This window comes from Excalfactoria chinensis, chromosome Z (genome assembly GCF_039878825.1).
Source record: "Excalfactoria chinensis isolate bCotChi1 chromosome Z, bCotChi1.hap2, whole genome shotgun sequence".
Taxonomy (NCBI): domain Eukaryota; kingdom Metazoa; phylum Chordata; class Aves; order Galliformes; family Phasianidae; genus Excalfactoria; species Excalfactoria chinensis.
This window is the reverse complement of record NC_092857.1, coordinates 32,139,954-32,158,232: the sequence shown is the minus strand read 5'-3', so window position 1 is coordinate 32,158,232 and position 18,279 is coordinate 32,139,954. Positions and strand designations below refer to the sequence as shown.

General features: G+C 39.4%; 1 protein-coding gene across 1 annotated transcript in view; it reads right to left on the bottom strand.

Annotated features, from left to right (window-relative positions):
* The window catches only part of LOC140263875 (ADAMTS-like protein 1), a 93,935-nt gene extending 76,000 nt beyond the window's left edge, over window positions 1-17,935 (bottom strand). The window contains exons 1-3 of the mRNA XM_072359187.1: window positions 17,915-17,935; window positions 17,452-17,754; window positions 762-889 (exon numbers count right to left, since the gene is read on the bottom strand). Of these exons, the coding sequence (XP_072215288.1) occupies window positions 762-889; window positions 17,452-17,508 (185 nt within the window). The 5' untranslated portion in view covers window positions 17,509-17,754; window positions 17,915-17,935. The remainder of the gene's footprint in view (window positions 1-761; window positions 890-17,451; window positions 17,755-17,914) is intronic.
* Window positions 17,936-18,279: the final 344 nt, after the last annotated feature.

Sequence of the window (18,279 nt, the reverse complement as noted above, 5' to 3'; positions counted from 1 at the left end):
AAGTCTGGAGTTTGTCTTCATATCCTTTATCAGAAATCTGTTAATACTTTTCACATACATTCTGTTTAATGCAGGCTTTTTTTCCCCTAAAGTACAAAGAAATAACATTTGCTAGAAATATTTTATAGATGAACATTGCATACACCACAGAGTGGAAATATTATCAGGTGACTTGCCCATGTTCCACTGAGAGCTAGTAGTCGAGGATGAGCCTACCTTTTGCACTTGTCAATTTGATCCCTGCCTCCTGGAGAAGATTTGCTGGTATGGAAGTACTGTAGCTTGAAATTTAACTCATAAGATACCCTTAGCAGAAGGGTAAATTCTTTTTTACATAGTTCTGGATATCATGTTGGGTCAATATGATGCTTTTATAGTCTCAGTGTGGCTGAGATTGTGGGGAGCTAAATCTAGTGAATTAAATGTAGTTTGGTATAAATATGTGAAAAGGCTTACTGCTCAAATGGTGAAAGTGTAGGGAGGTTTCACTTTTCAGTAGCTGGCAGCCTTCAGCATAGTTAAGCAAGCTGTCCAAGCAGCTTTTGTATCTCCATGGGTTCCCACTATATTTTAAAAGTGCGCTGCCTTATCAAACGTGTTGGCTGCTTGCCTGAGTCATAAAACACAATCCATAATTTTCTAACACTGAGGTGGAAATTTCAGCATAGTTCAAGACCTCTACTGGCTTCTTCTTATAGTCTGACACATACCAGCAGTTCAAATTCTCCCATCAGTAATGTAAAAAGCGTTCTCCAACTTACTTGCTGCTCAGGCAACGTCTCAGTGAATATGAAGCCCCTCCTCCACATGTGCGTGAACATTCACTCCACGAACCCCAGGCATCCCACAGTGAATCTCGATCTTCTTCTGAGCGAGCTGTTCTGGAGCTCTGAAGTGAAGGGGAGAGAAAAAAAAAAAAATCACGAAAAAAGACATCAAGGACAAAAAATATTGTTGCTAGCTTAATTCTGTCTTTTTCCTGGATATTGCCATAGTCATCAAAGACACTGAATAAATCCATTCTCTGCCGTTTCTACTGATCGGCAGTTTCTCTTCTAGTGAAGACTGGTGCATGAAGTTGCCTTCATCCTTTGAGTATCATGCAATATCTCAGCTTGAGACTGATAATGATTATTATAGAAGAGTACTTTGGGCAGTGGTGAGTTAGAAACTATGAAATGGCATATTAAAAGTACCTTCCAAGGTGCTGCTCAGGAGAAAAAGGACCACAGCACAGTGAATCCACAAGATACAAATGCATTTAACAAAAACTTTTCATGCATTCACCTCAGGGAACTGGAACTATCATTACTTTTTCTCTGTCCAAAGATCCAAATACCCATCCATGATACCGTACTCATTCAAACGTGGCCGTGGGCAGTCACTCACTGAATGCTGCACTTCTACTTGTAGTTGGGATAAATGAGAAGACAAGTGTATGAGCAAAGCCTTGTACAGCTTCACCAGAGGAAAAAAAAAAAAAAGCAAGCAACATAGTACTGCTAGAACTTGTTAGAAGACTGATGCCAGCTGTCAACACTCAGGGATTATTTCAGAGAGAGATAGCACAACACTGAAATTGTTTCATCTTCACTGAAGCTGTGTAAAAGTTTTGTAATGGAATCTGAAACCCACTGAAATACACCAGTATTGAATACTGTTATTTGTGGGCAAAAAAAGGAAGTGTTGGTGATGGTTTAGGGCTGCGAACAGTTTCACTATATATCAGTATAAGGAAAAATGTATAATGAAATGTATAATGAAGTGTATAGATGTATAATGAAAAATACACTAAGTAGGTTAAAAAAAAAATACCCAAAGCATTGTATCTTCTCCTGTTACATGAATGGGTATTTTACATGTGTGTTGATTGATTTAAATACTTTTAATATATGCAATAGCTGTGAATTATTTACTATTATTTAATAATTTTAATAATATGATAGAAAAATCCCGTGTTTCTTCCTTAGTGATATGCTTTTTATGTAAAGATTTTCTTTCTTATTCTGGTTTAGTGGCTAAAATTAAAATGGTTGTGAACTATCATTGTGATAATGTGTGTGTTAGTTTTTCTTCTGGATTAATTGTTGATATTCATATATACTGTTCATTTAAAATGGCGCAGAGGGTTTAATGCCTCCATTCATTAAATACTGATTTATTTTATTAGTGATTAAGCCAAGATCACATACTTATTGGTACCATAGGATGCCAGCTGTTTAGTGTTTTGGGTGTTTTTTTTTGCTTTGTTTTGTTTTTTTGTTTGTTTGTTTGATTGTTGTTGTTATTTTTCTTACATTTTGCATTTTGAATTCATCACATGTTGCTGAGATCCAAACCGAACACCCTGTGTCCATAGAGCAAAGGGATTCTGGCACACTAGGATATGAAATGCAAGTTAACTGGGATTTATCGAAGTAAGAGGTTAACTATTCCATTTACTTTCATGAGCCAAGAATGCATTATATAGTCTTACTATTGAGAGATATTTTCCAATGTGTAAATCATTTAATGCTACAAAACTTTTAAGGGCATTTTAAAACACCCACTACTGTCATCTGTGATGCAAAATAAGTAGGTAGTCATAAGACTGCCTGAAGTGAGGGCCCATGTCTTTTATTGGTCGTCTCTATGCTGAACTCAGTAACGAGGCTAAAGTCTCACACTGAATCCCTTTCTCCCACAAACAGAGAGTCAGTGATCACAGAGTTGTATACATTTGCACCCTTTGACAGTTATTAGCTCCATACATCTGAGGGATAAAAACACTGCAAGTGCTGTTCCTACCATCCCCTGGGAGTCTTCTGCCCTGAAGCGAGTCATTAGCTCACAGATCAGAACTTAACTTACTCAAGTTGACAGAGTAATTATATTGTTTTATTCATTCCAAAAGCCAGATAGACTGGCACAGTAAATGAAGAGTAACTAAATGAAAGCTGATCATTTTAAATGGCTTAAGTGAGCTTAGACTGCGTGCAAATAGGCAAAATTCAATGGATAAAATGTCTGAAGGAAATAAAAGTAAGATTTGTAAGACACCTGTCCAGCCACTCTCACCCACTTCTTTCCATTCTTTCTTCCATCAAAGCACGGCCCAAACCTGAACTTGTCTGCCTGTTGGGCAGAGGTTTTTCCTCCCAGAAAAGAAACCAAACACGGCCATTTCTTTTGACAGGAGGAGTTCATTGAGGGGCTAGTATCAAACAGGACAACGGCCAGAACAAAGCAACAGTCCATCCATCCAGCTGCAACTCCCTGGCATTTCACAGTGGACATCTGCTGCATTCCTTATGTTGCTGTTCATTCACCCTTCAAAGGCACGTGTACTTCATTTTTTAACCACAGCATGCATTTTAGAAGGCAAATATACAAATGTCCCTTACAGTCTGGCTGACACAAAGAAGGCCAGTCCTTTTGAAAGATCTTTAGATCTGGTTCAAAGAACACTGAGGTGATGTAAAAACTGTCATCAAACTAAAGGGGCTCAAAGAGCACAGAACATTAAAGATAAGCTGATTATTAAAAGAAAGACTTAAAAGGGACTCCACAAAATTTTTTAAAGGTTGGGTTTTTGGTTTTTTTTGTTTGTTTGTTTTTTGTTTTTTTGTTTTTTTGTTTGCTTTTAATTTATTTTAAAATTTTTCATATATGACGAAATGTGAATGACAAGGAAGTTAAACCAAGCATAAAGAAGGCAAGCTCTCTTCCATCAGATCTGATGAAGGACCTCTACTACTGTTACCGAACTCCATTTTCAGTTTGATTCATGACATGGAGTTTATAATGGTATTTTAAACACATACAGTACTTCCTTCTGCAAAACAAGTTTTGGATGATAGTTTAGATGGGTAATTGAGTCAGTTTTAGGTTTCCGTAGCATTTAGTATGATGTAATTTTTCTTTGGGTCTACTGCTAGGAAAAAAAGCATGAATCAATTTAGTCTGAGAGACATAGTGCTGTATGTGTCTAATGAAAGTGTGACAGTGATTTGACACTATCCATTTATCTTAACCTTATTAAAATGCAATTTGATTTATTTTCAACACAATAATTGAAAGAGTAAATGTGAAATATAAGGTAAGGTAAGTGTTCAGATTCAGAATGTGGCTGATCCCCACAGCTGCAGAAGATCACACGTGCAACAATTTTACAGATGCCATCCATCATCTAGATGCAATCTCATTAACAGTTAAATGTGAGACAAAGGGACGAGGACGCCAATTTGCCAAGTTTATTTCAGCTGTTTTCTGAAGGGTATTTTTAAAATAAAACTTTGTGTTTGTACTTCTAGGCAGCTAAGAAGAAAATCTGAATTCATGCTTTTACTTCACAAGGAAACTAAAAAATGGGTGCTTGCCCTGGTTGTTTAGCACTGGTTGAAAGCCCAGTCAAAGACATAATTAAAAAGGGTTGCAAGGTAAAAATCACATAAACCAAGTACTCTTACCTCATCACGAATTATAAGCATCAGCACAGCTAGACATTCTAAGGGTCCAGATTTTTCAGAAATAAGTTGTACTCCCACCCAGAGGGGAGCCATGTGCCTGTTATTTGCATTCCGAGATTTGTTATAAGACCTATATATTCCCAGAAAGCATGTGATCTCAAGCTGGAACGGGCTCCAAGTTTTCTTTTAACAAGTGGAATAAACATAATTCATTTCAACTCTATCCACGTTTAATGTTAAAGAAAGTAGTGTGGTTTTCTCTCTTGCAAACTGCACAGTTAAGACTGTGCCTGAAATTCTAGCAATGCCTGAAGAGCCATTTTAAATCTGAAGAAGATTATGGATCTACTGCAGACTTAAGGAATATCTACCATTACCAGCTAAGGATTCACTATATAGTACAAACTTTTCATAAGGAGTTTATGACACTAATACGTAGTTTTTACCCACTTTCAACCAAGCTATTTAAGCTGAGAAACCTACATGTGAACATGACATTACTGCCATAAAAAGTAAGCTGGGAAAAAAAAAATAGAAAAGAAAAACAAAACAGCCAATCAACCACCACCACCACCATAAAAAACAAATCAAATCAAAACAAAACAAAACAAACAAACAAAAAAAAAACACAAAAAAACAGGAAAAATAAGGAAGAAAAAAATACCCAGGATTGTACCTTTCAAATGTCAGTGTACACCAAAGGTGCAGAAGGCAGACATTCATCAATTCTGCTGATTCCAAAAGAGCTCCCTTCCCTCTTCCGTCCAGGTGGATCTCAGTTTGAGATTTCCAGAAAACACTCACTGCTTTGTCCTGACATCTACAGCATCAGTGGTAGAAAAGTCATTGCCTGAAAGCAACTCTCTTACAAATGACCTACATAAAACAACGACAACAAAAAGTCTGCTAGGACTAATCAAAATCAGCTCTTTCTTTATACCTCATTATTCTAATACACAGCTAACCTGAGGGTGATCCTGCAGCTAACACCCAGGACAGCAGCTGTAGAGGAAAGGGGGATGAGGATGCCCAAAACAGTTCTCAAAGGAGAAGCAAACCCTATGCAGTTAGGCAAGAAAGCAAGAAGGGTCATGTGTGCAAAATAGAAGGATGAAGCAATGAACCCAGTGTCAGTGAATAAATCATGCTGTTGAAAATCTTAAAAAAGAAAAGGGGGGGGGGGGGGGGGCACTCAGGGGGCTGGGGTTCGGGGCCTTAAAATATGAGATGAAAAAAGAACTTCTTAGAATGTAACAAAAATAGTCTAATAAAAGATCCAATTTTATTGTCAAAAATTCTAGCATCAGTGCTTAATGGTTATTTCTGAATTTACTGAAGAGTTAAGCATTCATGTTATATTCAAACTATGAGCTGAACAACAGGTCTTTCCTACTCTCTCCATTAACACACAGTATACACAGAAATCTTTTACAACATCTGAAATACTATGTGAAAGACACAACAAGTGTCACACGTCCTTAAATCACAACAGCTGCCTGGCCATCCAGGAGCTGCATCCCTGATGAGAAAACCATGTTTCTTTCAGGAGCATGTGTGTATACATGTGTGTGGGTGCACAGAGGGAGAAACACGAAAAGTAGCAAGACCTCTGCTCAGATCCCGAGACCTATAAAAGTAGTTCAGCCTTAAGAAAATAAATGTCATAGTCACATACTGGAATTTAATTTAAAATTTTGCTTGGAACCATAGTATCCATACAGAAGCCAACTATTTGTCAGTGTCACACAGAGAAGAGTGTGTATAAATGCAGAGCATGTTATTTCGTTGCTCTTCAGTTATGAAGGTTTCCAGTCTTCCTCCTTCTTCAACAAAATGTTGCTAAATTCATATTTTTCAATAAACTTGTATGTTTTCCAGATTAAACAGCAATATAGATAGTGAAAAATGCAGTTAACTTGTTGTTGGACTAAGGCACCGATACTGAGTTTAAGCCACAGTAATTTCCCAGATGATATGCACCACTGGGTTTGGATAAGAAATTTAGATCATCTGTTTCTTATCATACCCCACTGTTTAGGGGTATGATGAACTGTCAGTGACAACATGCAAGGCTCTTCTAAGGCCACTGCCTAAACTTTTCTTTTGCTACTGTGAAAATGATATTAGGGACAAAGAAAACACAGTTATCTTTCCCTATTATGTGGTCTTTTTGCCCTTCCTTTTCAGATACATCTAGGGACGTCCCTGTATGAATACTTGCCAAGCCATACGTTCTCTTTCTTTTGTGTAATCTTTATCATCCTTTGACTTGCTTGTCATCCTTGCTAGTTTGTCACTGACATACTTCAGAGTATACAGAAATGCTGCCTGTAATGAACCAGGAAGAAACTGCTCTCAACAGTTACCTATGTAAGAGCAGGAGACAAGGCCAGTAACCCCATCCCTTTTAGGAAAGTTGTATTTCTAAACTTCAACTAATGTAAATATATGGTTTATGAGATTTCATTTTCACAGGGTTGTGTATCTTTGTTGCATTCCATCCAAGGTAACAGATGGATTACAGTTCAGACAGGAAACTGCTTGGAAATCTCTGGCTCTTAAAGGAAGCCAATGCTGAAAAAAATACTAGATCTAGTTGAATTAATATTGTTAATTACTGTCAAACAAATCGTTGACATGCAGGACATTTCTGACTAGCTGTGGAAACATTTCTGAGCTATTATCTTGGAAATACCATGAGTCAAATTTCTTGGCATGTCCAGTTTCAGTGCACACTTACAGAAAAACTGTTTAATGTATCTAGGCATAAAATTGCACATCACTTTAAGCAGCACTGTATAATTGAAGCACATCAGCTCTTCCAGTACTATTTTGAAGAAAGGATTTGTTAAGATAAGACCTATCTTGAGATTAGAATAATTCACTGGAAGCACTAGAATTCCTCATGGCAGTAGTTGCCCTCTGTTTCTCACTAGATATCTCCCGCATTAATGTACCTCATACAAGCAGAGCTCCTCATGGTAACCTCAGCCCTATAACCAAGGGCTGAGTAGGAATGAACATCAATCTCTTTTGCCAAACTGGCTCCTTCAGGGTCAGGATGAATTAGTTTTGCTCAGTTGGTGTGACAGATAGCTTGTGTTGCTATTACCCTGACCATATCCATTGAGAAGACAGAGAACTTCAGCCACCAGAGCAATCTGAGGTTCCAGAGCAATATGGAAAGAAGTAGCTGCAGTAAACTTCTGTGTTCTTGATATGGAGTGGCTATATCTCCTGCAATGGCTCCCTGCTTGGCCATGGCTACTCCTGTCCTGTGTAGGCTGCATACAAGAATACAAGCATACGTGCCCAAGGCTTTCAGTCTTGGAAATTAGCTGAGGAACTTTTGCCTCCTTCGCACTTGCAAGACCAGGCAAAACACTTGTGAAGAGCTCGTGAGAGTACTTCCTATGGAAAACCCCTGGCACTGGAAACCCTTGATTTGAATGACTATGCCGCAAGGAAAGCACTGGCACAGAAGCACACGTGTAAGGGTATATATACTGTACTCTGGGTAATTAATTTATGCTCAGACTTTGCCAGTACAGACAAATGGGTCAGGATTTGTTATTTCATTTCAGCTTCTAAGAAAGGAATAGACAGAAAACAAAAAACAAAAACAAAAACCCCTGATCCTTTTCTAGGTTGTTTTTCATTTACTCTTTCTTCAAAATCTAAATCAGCTTCTTGGAAGAGACAGGGTAAGATACCTCGATGAAAAGGTGAGAATGCTCACTGAGATCCTTTTGCAGTTTTTCAGTGTTTATTCTGGTCCAGAAGCAAAAGGAAGAGCAATATGTGGACATTTTATCTTTACTTTGAGGAAAGAGACTGAATGGATATATGGCTAACTCAGCTCTCTGGGGCACAAGTACAAATTTGCTGTGGTTTTCTGAGTCTTTTTGTCTAAACAGCATAGTCACGCCAGGCAGGCTTATCACTATCAGAGTAGAGGTACACATCTGCACCCTCTGGCAGTCATCAGTGCTGTGCAACAAATGCTCTCTGAAGGATCAAAACATTGCCAGTGCTGTCTTCCACATTGTACTGTGGGATTCCTCCTGCCCTGAAGCAAGTCACAAAGCAGTATGTACACAGTCTTCTAAAATATATCCCTATGACCCATCACAGGGGAGTACATGCCTTCTAGTCTGCAAGAAAAAAGGAAAGAAATGATAAACAGTAATCTCAGTACTTTAGGAGCTAAACAGTCAATCCCAAGGCTAGGCTGGAAGTTGTATCCCGGGAGAAATGTGCCAAACCTGAGCTCATTTCTTCTTCTTAAAGGGTAGCAGCCAGCCAGGGGGGTTGCTGGCAGAGGACAGAGCTGACACCATATCACTTCAACACACTGCACGCTGCACTCCCTATAACATTTTATAACAGTGCCTTATAAAACTCAGATCAGTCCTATCTCTCACTCCAGTTACCCATATGAAAATATACACCAGGGGAGCAATGCGAATACAAGAACTCTCTTTCTTGCTCTCACAGACCCAAGTTACAACACCCTGTTGTATTTAAATCCTGCCTTGCTGGTGTAAACACCAGGCATGGGTGATCCAATACAGAGCAGGTCCAAGCTGGCTCAACCTCAGACTTGTCGCCTAATTGACTCAGAACAGTTTTTGAGGCTAGGACTGGTTCAGATGCAGGGTGGGTGAAATCACTTTCCAGAATTCGGAACCCACCCAACAGCATGGGTTCAAAAGTGCATCTTACACTCAAAGACTTCAGGTTTGCCTTTCACGTAGAAAGGACTAGGGGCAAGAAAAGAGCTGTGAGGGGTGCAGAGAAAGGAAAGAAGAGAAAAGGAAAACTATATGATAATGCCTGGTGCATGCTACATGCTTTATAAGAGCCAAGAAGTGAAGGCTATATTCTGGCTTGGCTGTGTTTTTTGGCCTGAAGGAAAAAATGGCCCACATATGGCAGGCAGCTCCAGCACCACAGCTGAACCATTGTCTCCCTCAAGAAGGCAGGGTAATATTTTGAAGAAGTACGTATTAGCCATTTTCCCTTGGCTTAGTAACTGGCCTTAGGCTTCAGATATCCACCCAGATTAAATTTCTGCACAGGCCACAACATCTAACCATGAGTCCTTTCATGTGCCTTAACCTGGACATGGGCTGGATTTAGAATCTCTGGTTCAGAAACTCCAGACTAGAAGACCTTGTCATGTAAACCTGCAAGGAATCAGGCTCTCTGCGGCAGGTGGTAACCCAGCTGCCTTGTGTTACTAGAGAAGGTGATCAGAAGGGAATTCAGGGAAGGGAGAACTCTCCAAGGGCTTGCACAATTTCAGATAAACACCCACAATTATGAAGTTTATTCAAAATAAATGAAGTCTTCTACTCTTCTGATGGTCTGCCATCTCCCTCAGTTACCTCATGGAGCTGCGTATGTATTTATTTTAACAACAAGGGGCTGCACAAAGGGTTGAATTATTGAGCTTTAATGGAGACAGGAAAGGTGAAAGAAATGCGTTTATTTAAAAAAATAAAATAAAAAAATAAGGGGGAGAAGGGACCAAAAAAAAAAAAAAAAAAAAAAGACAACAAGAAAAAGAGGGGATGGCAGACAGGCAGACAAGCAGGAGAGAAGAAGAAAGGAAGGGAGGGAAAGGAGTGGAAGAAAACAGTGGCGCAGTGCTTTAAGCTGCTGCTTGCGGCACTGGAGGGACCCAGGTTCGAATCCCCCCTGTGGCGCAGGGGTAGAAGTGCCGCTTCGCTACACAGGGGGCTTGAAACCCGGGAGTTGGACTCGATGATCTCTAAGGTCCCTTCCAACTCGCACGATACTATGAAAACACAGAAATTATGTGGAAAATCCAATACCTAATTTCATAATAGAAAACAAAACATCACCACCACCAACAGAAAAACAAACAAACATGGGAAGACAGGTAAAGAAAGTCCAGAGGACCTTTAGGAATTAGCTAAAAATTTCAGAGATCATAAAACATTTTACTTTGAGCTAATCACTAAACAATTGATCTCAAATTAATGTAGATGACTTTTTAAAGGAAAATGCTTTCACAGAATCATAAAAGAACTGTGGGATTTGGAAAGAACCTCTGGAGATCACAAAGTCCAACTCCCCGCCAAAGCAGGTTCCATAGAGTTGGTTAAAAGGAAAGTGTTTGGGTGGGTTTTATCTCCAGAGAAGACTCTATCACCGCTCTGGGCTGCTTTCTCCAGTACTCTGTCACCCTTGCAGTAGTTTGTTCTTATGTTTGTATGAAACTTCCCGTGTTCCAGTTTGTGGCCACTGACCCTCATCCAGTTGCTCAGTACCAAAAAAAAGAGCATGGCCCCATCCTCTTGACAACACACTCTTTCGATATAAATATATAGGTGTTGATAAGACCCCCTCTCAGACTTCTCCAGATTCAGCCTTTCCTCATACCGGTGGTGATCCAAGCCCTTAATAATTTTTCTGTCCCTCTGCTGGACTCTCCTTGGACGTTCCTAAACTGGGGAGCCAAGAACTGGGCACAGTACTACAGATGAGCCTTATCAGAGCAGAGTAGAGGGAAGATCACCTTCCAGGACATGCTGTGACATACCATTGGCCGTCTTGACCACAAGGGTATACTGCTGGCTTTATGGCCAACCTACTGTGCACCAGCACCTTGGTTCTGCATCACAGAGCTCTTTCCAAGCAGGTCAGCCCCTAACCCGTACTGATGTGTATGTCTACTCTTCCCCAGGTGTAGGGCTCTACACTTCACCCTTGTTCAAAAGGTTCCTCTTTGCCCAATTCACCAGTCTGTCCAGGTCTTGCTGAAAAGCAGGACAGCCTTCTGGCATGTCAGCCACTCCTCCCAGCTTTGTATCACTGGGAAACCTGCTGAGGGTGCACTCTGCCCTTTCATCCAGGTCACTAATGAAGTTCCTGAACAAGACCAGATCCAGTACTGACTCAAACACTGTGCTGTTGGTAAAAACCCTCTGAGCACTCAGCTGCTGAGGGTTTTTAGTACTGACATGCAGGAATTTTCTACAAGTACCAGGTATTATATTTTATTTTTTCATCATTTTAAATTGAGTTACAAAGATGTACGAGATTCCAGGCTATAAGCATTGGCTGCAATCATTCTACTCTCTCATATCACACACAGTGAAAAAAATAAATATGTTTTTTCTCTCACCAAATAAAATGAAAGACACATCCACACTTTGGAACCAATATGTTGCACAAAAGTCAGTCTTCATCTCTGGTAATCCACTTCCTTTCGCCCTGGTAATTACCAGCACTGATGTGTGGCCGATCCCATCAGAAGACTGCTTAGGTTTGAATTGGCAGAGAAGCGAAAGCTGAAGTTTTCAGTTTCAGAGATTTCTGTTGGTTCACTTTTGCCTCCCCTTCAACTAATTTACATCTTTCTTCTTTAAAATGTGTCCCTGGCTAGACCTTTAAGGGAACCATTGTCAATAACACAGTAACTTGTAAATCCCCCCCTCTCTTTTTTTAAACAGGAACTATGAAAATGTCATATCCAGAATGTATTCACAATCATAATCCATTCACATTCTTTTTCATCCAAAATGAAAAAGAAAAGTACAGCCCTGGGCTTTTTAAGGGCAGTTATATTAGCCTCAACAACAGATGCTTTTAACAGCCGAGGCTGAGAGAAATACAGGGATTTAAGTCAGTCAGTCAGTCAGTAAGTAAATAAATAATCCACCAATCTGATGCCAGCACCAGAACGGTAGGAGACCTTATTGCTTCCTGTATTTCTTTTCACTTTTGTTTCTGTTGATATAGCACAGGATCTGAACAATACACTAGCAAACCTCAATCAGGGGCTGAGGTTATATCCAACAAAGCTAGAAGGGGAAATCTGACACCCCTACAGTACATTCATATGGAAACAAAATGAGTTATATTCATTTTATGGGACAGTTTGAATTTATTATGAATTGCATATAATTTCCTGTCTTGTTTCTTTAGTACTCTTGGAATTTATTTCAGGATGTCTTGCGTTATCACATACACTTCCCTCTGCCCTGACACCCTCTCTGCTAAACTTGCTCTAAAAGAAGTCCCTGAAAGGCAGAAATCCCAGGGCAACCTCTGAAGGACTAAAGCTTTGGAAGACATTCCATAAAGACAGTGAAGATGAAAACTTCATCTTCACAAGAAGTGAAAATTAATGTGTCACTTCTTTCTCTGCACAAATAGGTGAAGGAACACTTCAATGAGACATATCCAAATAACTCACAGGTGGCAAAACTATTAAGACTTCTGCATACACTTGCCTTAGAAGCAGAATAAATCTGAGAAGCAACACTCTGCTTTCTTTCACACAATCACTAGTCTATACTGCTGTCCAATTACATTGCAACATTACTTACTTTAACAAGAAATTTGGAGAAGGTGGGCTCTGGCAACAAAAAGAAAAGAAACTGCTCATATGCAAAATGAAATTCTAATCAAGATATTTTAAATGAGTTGGGAATAAACAGAGTTAGTAATCTCATAAAATACAGAAGAAAATGAATTTATATAGCTGAAGAACATGGTCTGTAATTTCATCTAATACTATGCTTATATAGAGATCAAAAGTTACTATTCAGAGAACAGCATTTCCCACTTCCGAAAAGATGGGCAAAAACTTAAATGCTGATAACTCCATACAATGGTGGGAGAGCCTATAACAGAAGATAAAATGTTGCATATAATTATTTTGAAAGAAACGTCCATCTACTATTTATTTCTTTCTGAGGTTTGCATGCATATATACTTAAGGCCTAGGAGATCACAGGGCTGGAGCACCTCTTCTATGAAGAAAGGCTGAGGTTGTTTAGTGTGGAGAAGAGTAGGCTCTGGAAAGACCTCACTCTGGCCTTCAGGACAGAGTGACCCTTTATGAGGGAGTGTTGCAATTGGGCAAGGGGGAACAATTTTAAGCTGTTCTGTGATCCTGCGTTATAGGACCTCCAACATCCAAAGCTAGTCAGCCATCTATTAAGACAAGTCTACTGTCCATAGGGTGATATGAAAAGACAGTAATGCTCAGAGCACATATCAACCCTTCCTGATGTACTTCATACCAAAGTATGGCATTCTGATGAAATTCACTATTTCATGATGGCTTTTGATTAGTTGCTGTCTACCAGATGGGAAGTCTTCTTTTGTAACTGTTCCTGGATTGGGCTAGAATGAGTCATTTCTTTCTCCTTTTTCTGCTTCTCATCCTAACTCCATAAATATGGATAATATGTATAATATATTATAAATGTATTCCCACTAACCTAAATTTTCTGTTTGTTTCTGTAAGGATGATGCTATTCTCCTTTTATTCCTCACATGACAGACAGCAGACTGCAGCTTCCCTATCTTTATCCACACAATTGCTGCCCATACAACTCTGACTTTTGTAACAAGCTTAAACAAATAGCTACGAAAAGCAATAGAGATAACAAGAGTGACTGCAAATTCAAGAAAGAGTTCCCTTATTGCTGGAAGGCTGCATAAGGAAGACCCTAGGTCTGCCCAGAGACTTTTCTTCTCCAGACTGAGAAAGAATAAATAAAGTGAGTAAATAAAACTGAATGAGAAGAAATATTAAATAAACCCAAACATGGTGCTATATGTAAAGAAAGTGATGGATATGCGGACCTAGTTGCATGTAGATGTTCATGCTGTGTCTTTCATAGACATGAGTTGTTCAGTGTATGGTGGCATGGCCACAGACCACAATGGTCAGAAGTCTTGCATTCCTTTGCTTGAATAAAATGTAGGTTTGTATAGTTAAACTATGAATTTCAGCACATTCAGTTTGATCTCACCAACAGACGAGATCAAATGCTGCTCTGCATATAGATATGTCTATGTACAAATATATATATGAACACTTAGGACCATGTACTGGAAAATCTTCCTCTCTACAGCTGTAAATGTAGGAACAGATGAGTGCACATACAACAGCAGATAGACCTATCTACACATGAAAGGAAAAACTGTCAAAGATTTGTACATGTGGATATAAACAAGAAGCATTATATTCATTCCACTGGCTAATTGTGGTTGTGGCCATCCAAGACAGACCCAGTTAGATAATAGGGGAATACAATGCCAAAGAGCCTGGAAGGGATGGACTATTGTATTTGACTATTTTCCATGTACAAAACAGAATAGAAAAAGAAAGAAATCTTCCAAAAAAAGAAAGAAAGAAAGAAAAAAGCACAAAAAAATAAACCCCAAAAACCCACACATGTGCTTTATTATAGTTCCTAGTGTTAGTTCTGTAAATACCACAAGAGCAACCAAGAGAGCTAAAAAAAGCCGCTGAAAGATGCAAACAACAAATGCAAATGTGATTAAATGCCCTTCTGACATGAAATGATTTGACTTCAAATTTGGATGAACACACATGTCAATGGCTGGTTATGGTTTTGGCCACATTCCCTTTGAGTTAGACAACTGCGCTTTGCTTGTGTTAGGCTTTTATTTTTAAACAAATGGAAAGGGAAATCTTTGGAATTGAATGCCTGCTCTCTTTTGTTCCTCTTAAAAGTGGTGTGCTAATATTTTCTTAGCATGCAAAAGTTCACAGAGCAATGAACAAAATTCTCCAAATACCTGCTCAGTCTGGAAGGAGAGAAACAATCTTTTCAAGTTACTTTTAACCTGATTTTAGTTTTTCAAGACAAGTATCTAGGGTTATATTCTTAAAAGTATCTCTGAAAGTACCTAATTGCCACAATTGCTAAGAAAACAAGATCTCTGGGCATGGAACAAATTCTAGGGCAGAGAACAACTGAACTGCAAACCCCACAGATCTGTCAAGCAACACACTCTTCCACCACTCAACTGAAAATGATTTCTTACGATGAAGAATATGTGGTGCAGAACATTACTCCAGGTGGTCTGCCTTGAAATAAACTATCTATACATGCTGGCTAACAGGAGGTTACTCATCGTGTTGCCTCTGGACTTGTCCATCTCTTTAGCACTATGTGTACAGTCTGGAACGGTGTCTGAGCTATGCAAACTCCTTATGGGGGCAAAGACACAAAACGACTTTTCTTTATAGTGCCTAACTGAAAATATAGAAGCATTTGATAAATGACTGTAGGATTAATCAAGTGCATAACTGCCATCAAGTTTTTGTGTTTAGAAGTCTGGACACTTCTACTGATGCTGCTGGAGCACCTCATGACTAGAGGCTGCTCAAGTTGCTCAGCATGGGCAAGAAAGAGGTTTTAGGGACATACAGGACTAGAGAAACAAATAAATTTTGGTATAGATTTCCACAGCTCTCTTTCTCATTCCACCTACTTGACTAGTGGTTGGCATCTGTAGGGCTGATAGCCATTTTATAAGCCTTTATTCAGTGCCTGCTTTTTCCTCAGAAAAATCAATGACCCCATACCCTATATGAACTGATGCTGCAATAATCTACAGTAGCAACATGGCTATCTTACAACTTATCTCCATCTTTATCCAAGCTATAAGTAACATTCTTGCATGTTTATCTAATCTCCTGCTGAAAGCACGTATAAGATTTTCCTGACTGTGGAGGGAGTAAAAGAATGGCTTGATTCAAAAAAGAAAGTTACGCTTGCTTCACATCACTATTCTTAAGGCACAAAGAGATTTGGTGGGAGGTGGGGGGGAAATCTCTTGAGGCAGGGTAAGTCATACAAATACAAACTAGTATAGTATGGAATATAATGCATAATAGCTGGCAGCAGAATACACTATTTATTTTCATGAATTAGGGACTGAGAACTTAATTCACAAGAAGGAGAGTGAAGTATAAATGTTATGAGTATGAGATTAACATGGGGCCAGATCCCACAGTTCTTACACAGTTTTGTTGAGTCATATCTCCTGTTGATCTTCTTTGAATTAATACTGAAGAATTGGCTCATAGTATATTACAGTCATCAGGCTATAAACTTCTCATTTTCATATGTGAAAGAGGACTGGTGCCTGACTTTATGCCATTCAGTGTGATTTCAGTGTATGGAAAACCGATCTTTAAACAAACAAGAAATTTAAATCTCAGTGTAAATTGCTTTCTTATTTCTAGCCATCAAACAGCATTTAGTGATTAGACATCTGAAAGTTTAAAAAAGAAATCAGACCATTATTTTTATTAAGCATTTGGTATATGGTTATCCCACTAGATTAGATCTAGATGTGGCTACTAAAAACACATTGAGATTAATTTAAGATAATTAGAACTGACTGTTTCATACAGATAAGTAGGAAGATGCAAGGATCTACAAAGTTCATTAATTTTCCTTAAGATTCTTTGTTATTTGAATGACTACTTTTAATTAAATCTCTAGAAAAAATATTTTTTTCTTTTATTTTATTTAATAGAAACAAAACACTAAACGTATGCCAAGACCACTATAGTATCAGAAGTGTCTACATAATATTCTTGCTGAAGATTCTCTGATAGCAAATGTAACTGTGAAACTAAGTATGAATCACAATGGAACATTTAATACCAATCAACCCACAGAGCTACAGTGTTCAGCTGTAGCACATCCTATCAGGATAATCACAGGAGTTATGCAAGATTATCATACAATGATGATAAGCATGACAGCCCGAAGTAAACCAGATATCACATAATGTATTTTACAAAAGTTAGTATAAAGTTGTCTCTCTAGTTGCACAGAAAAATAATAATAATAATAATAATAATACGTATATATATATTCTTTCCTGGTTGTCACTGCTTTAGGAAGGAAGAAAATTTCAGGAACATTGCAGTATGATATAGAATCACCATTCACAGGCTGTTGCTCTCTGAGTTTGTAAAAGTGATGCCAACATCAACTCTTCGGTTCTACCTGCAGCAGCCTGCAGTATCAGGGCTCTAAGTACTTCAGAGAGGATAAGGTTTACATGATTTCTTCGAAGAAAACTCTACCATGATCTGAAAGACTAAAAGCATGCCCTTTTACATACATGCAGATACAGTATCAGCTACAAGCTAGGCAAAATTTTATCGGAAAGAAATGGCATTTACCAGGAGGAGGGAAGCCAGAAGCAAGGTGCCAGCAGCGGCCCAGCGGCAGCCTTCCATGGTCGGCTGGTGCAGGACAGTGGTCGGACCGCGCACGAGCTGCGAAGCGCTTTGCTGTCCGCTGTCACATCCAGCGCCAGTGAGAAACTTCAGCCCCGCTTCTCCGCCTCCATCAGCCCTGCTCACATTTCCTGAGCCAGAGTGGTGGGTGGGTTGGAGTAGGCTGCAGGGAAGCGCTGCCGGAGCCGGCGAGCAGCCAGTGCCCCTCTTGCTAATCAGACATGCAGCACAACAAAGCCGAGGGGTCTGGAGAAAGTGTAAGAGGCAAGGTAGAGGGGAAGAAAAAGGAGAGAGAGGAGGAGGAGAAGGAGGAGGAGGAGAAAGGCAGAATGGGCACAGCTGGAGGGAGTGCTCAGCCGTCCCCAGGAGCTCTGCTCCACCACTTGCCGCGAGCGGTCGGGCTTACAGCTGGGTCAGTAGCACTCCTCCTGAGCGCGCATTGTTCCAGTCAGGAGGGAAACTTAATCTGTGTCAATATATAACGTATGCCATAAAAGGCACCAATCAGAAAACGCTGAAGTCTTCCAGAAAGTTTTTTTGTTTTTTTTTCAGCATGCTTTACTGAAGTTGTGCATTTTCTAGAGAAAAATGCTCTCTGGAACTCTTTCCTCCATTTATTCAGCAATAAGGGAGTCTGGCTCTAATCCCAAATCATAACGCAGGTATGTTTCTAAGAGGACTGAGTGTCAGTCTTTCTGTCATTACCTTTTCTTCCTCCTGGGTAAATTTTAAAACCACCCTATCCAGCATTACAAGGAAAATGAGCTTCTG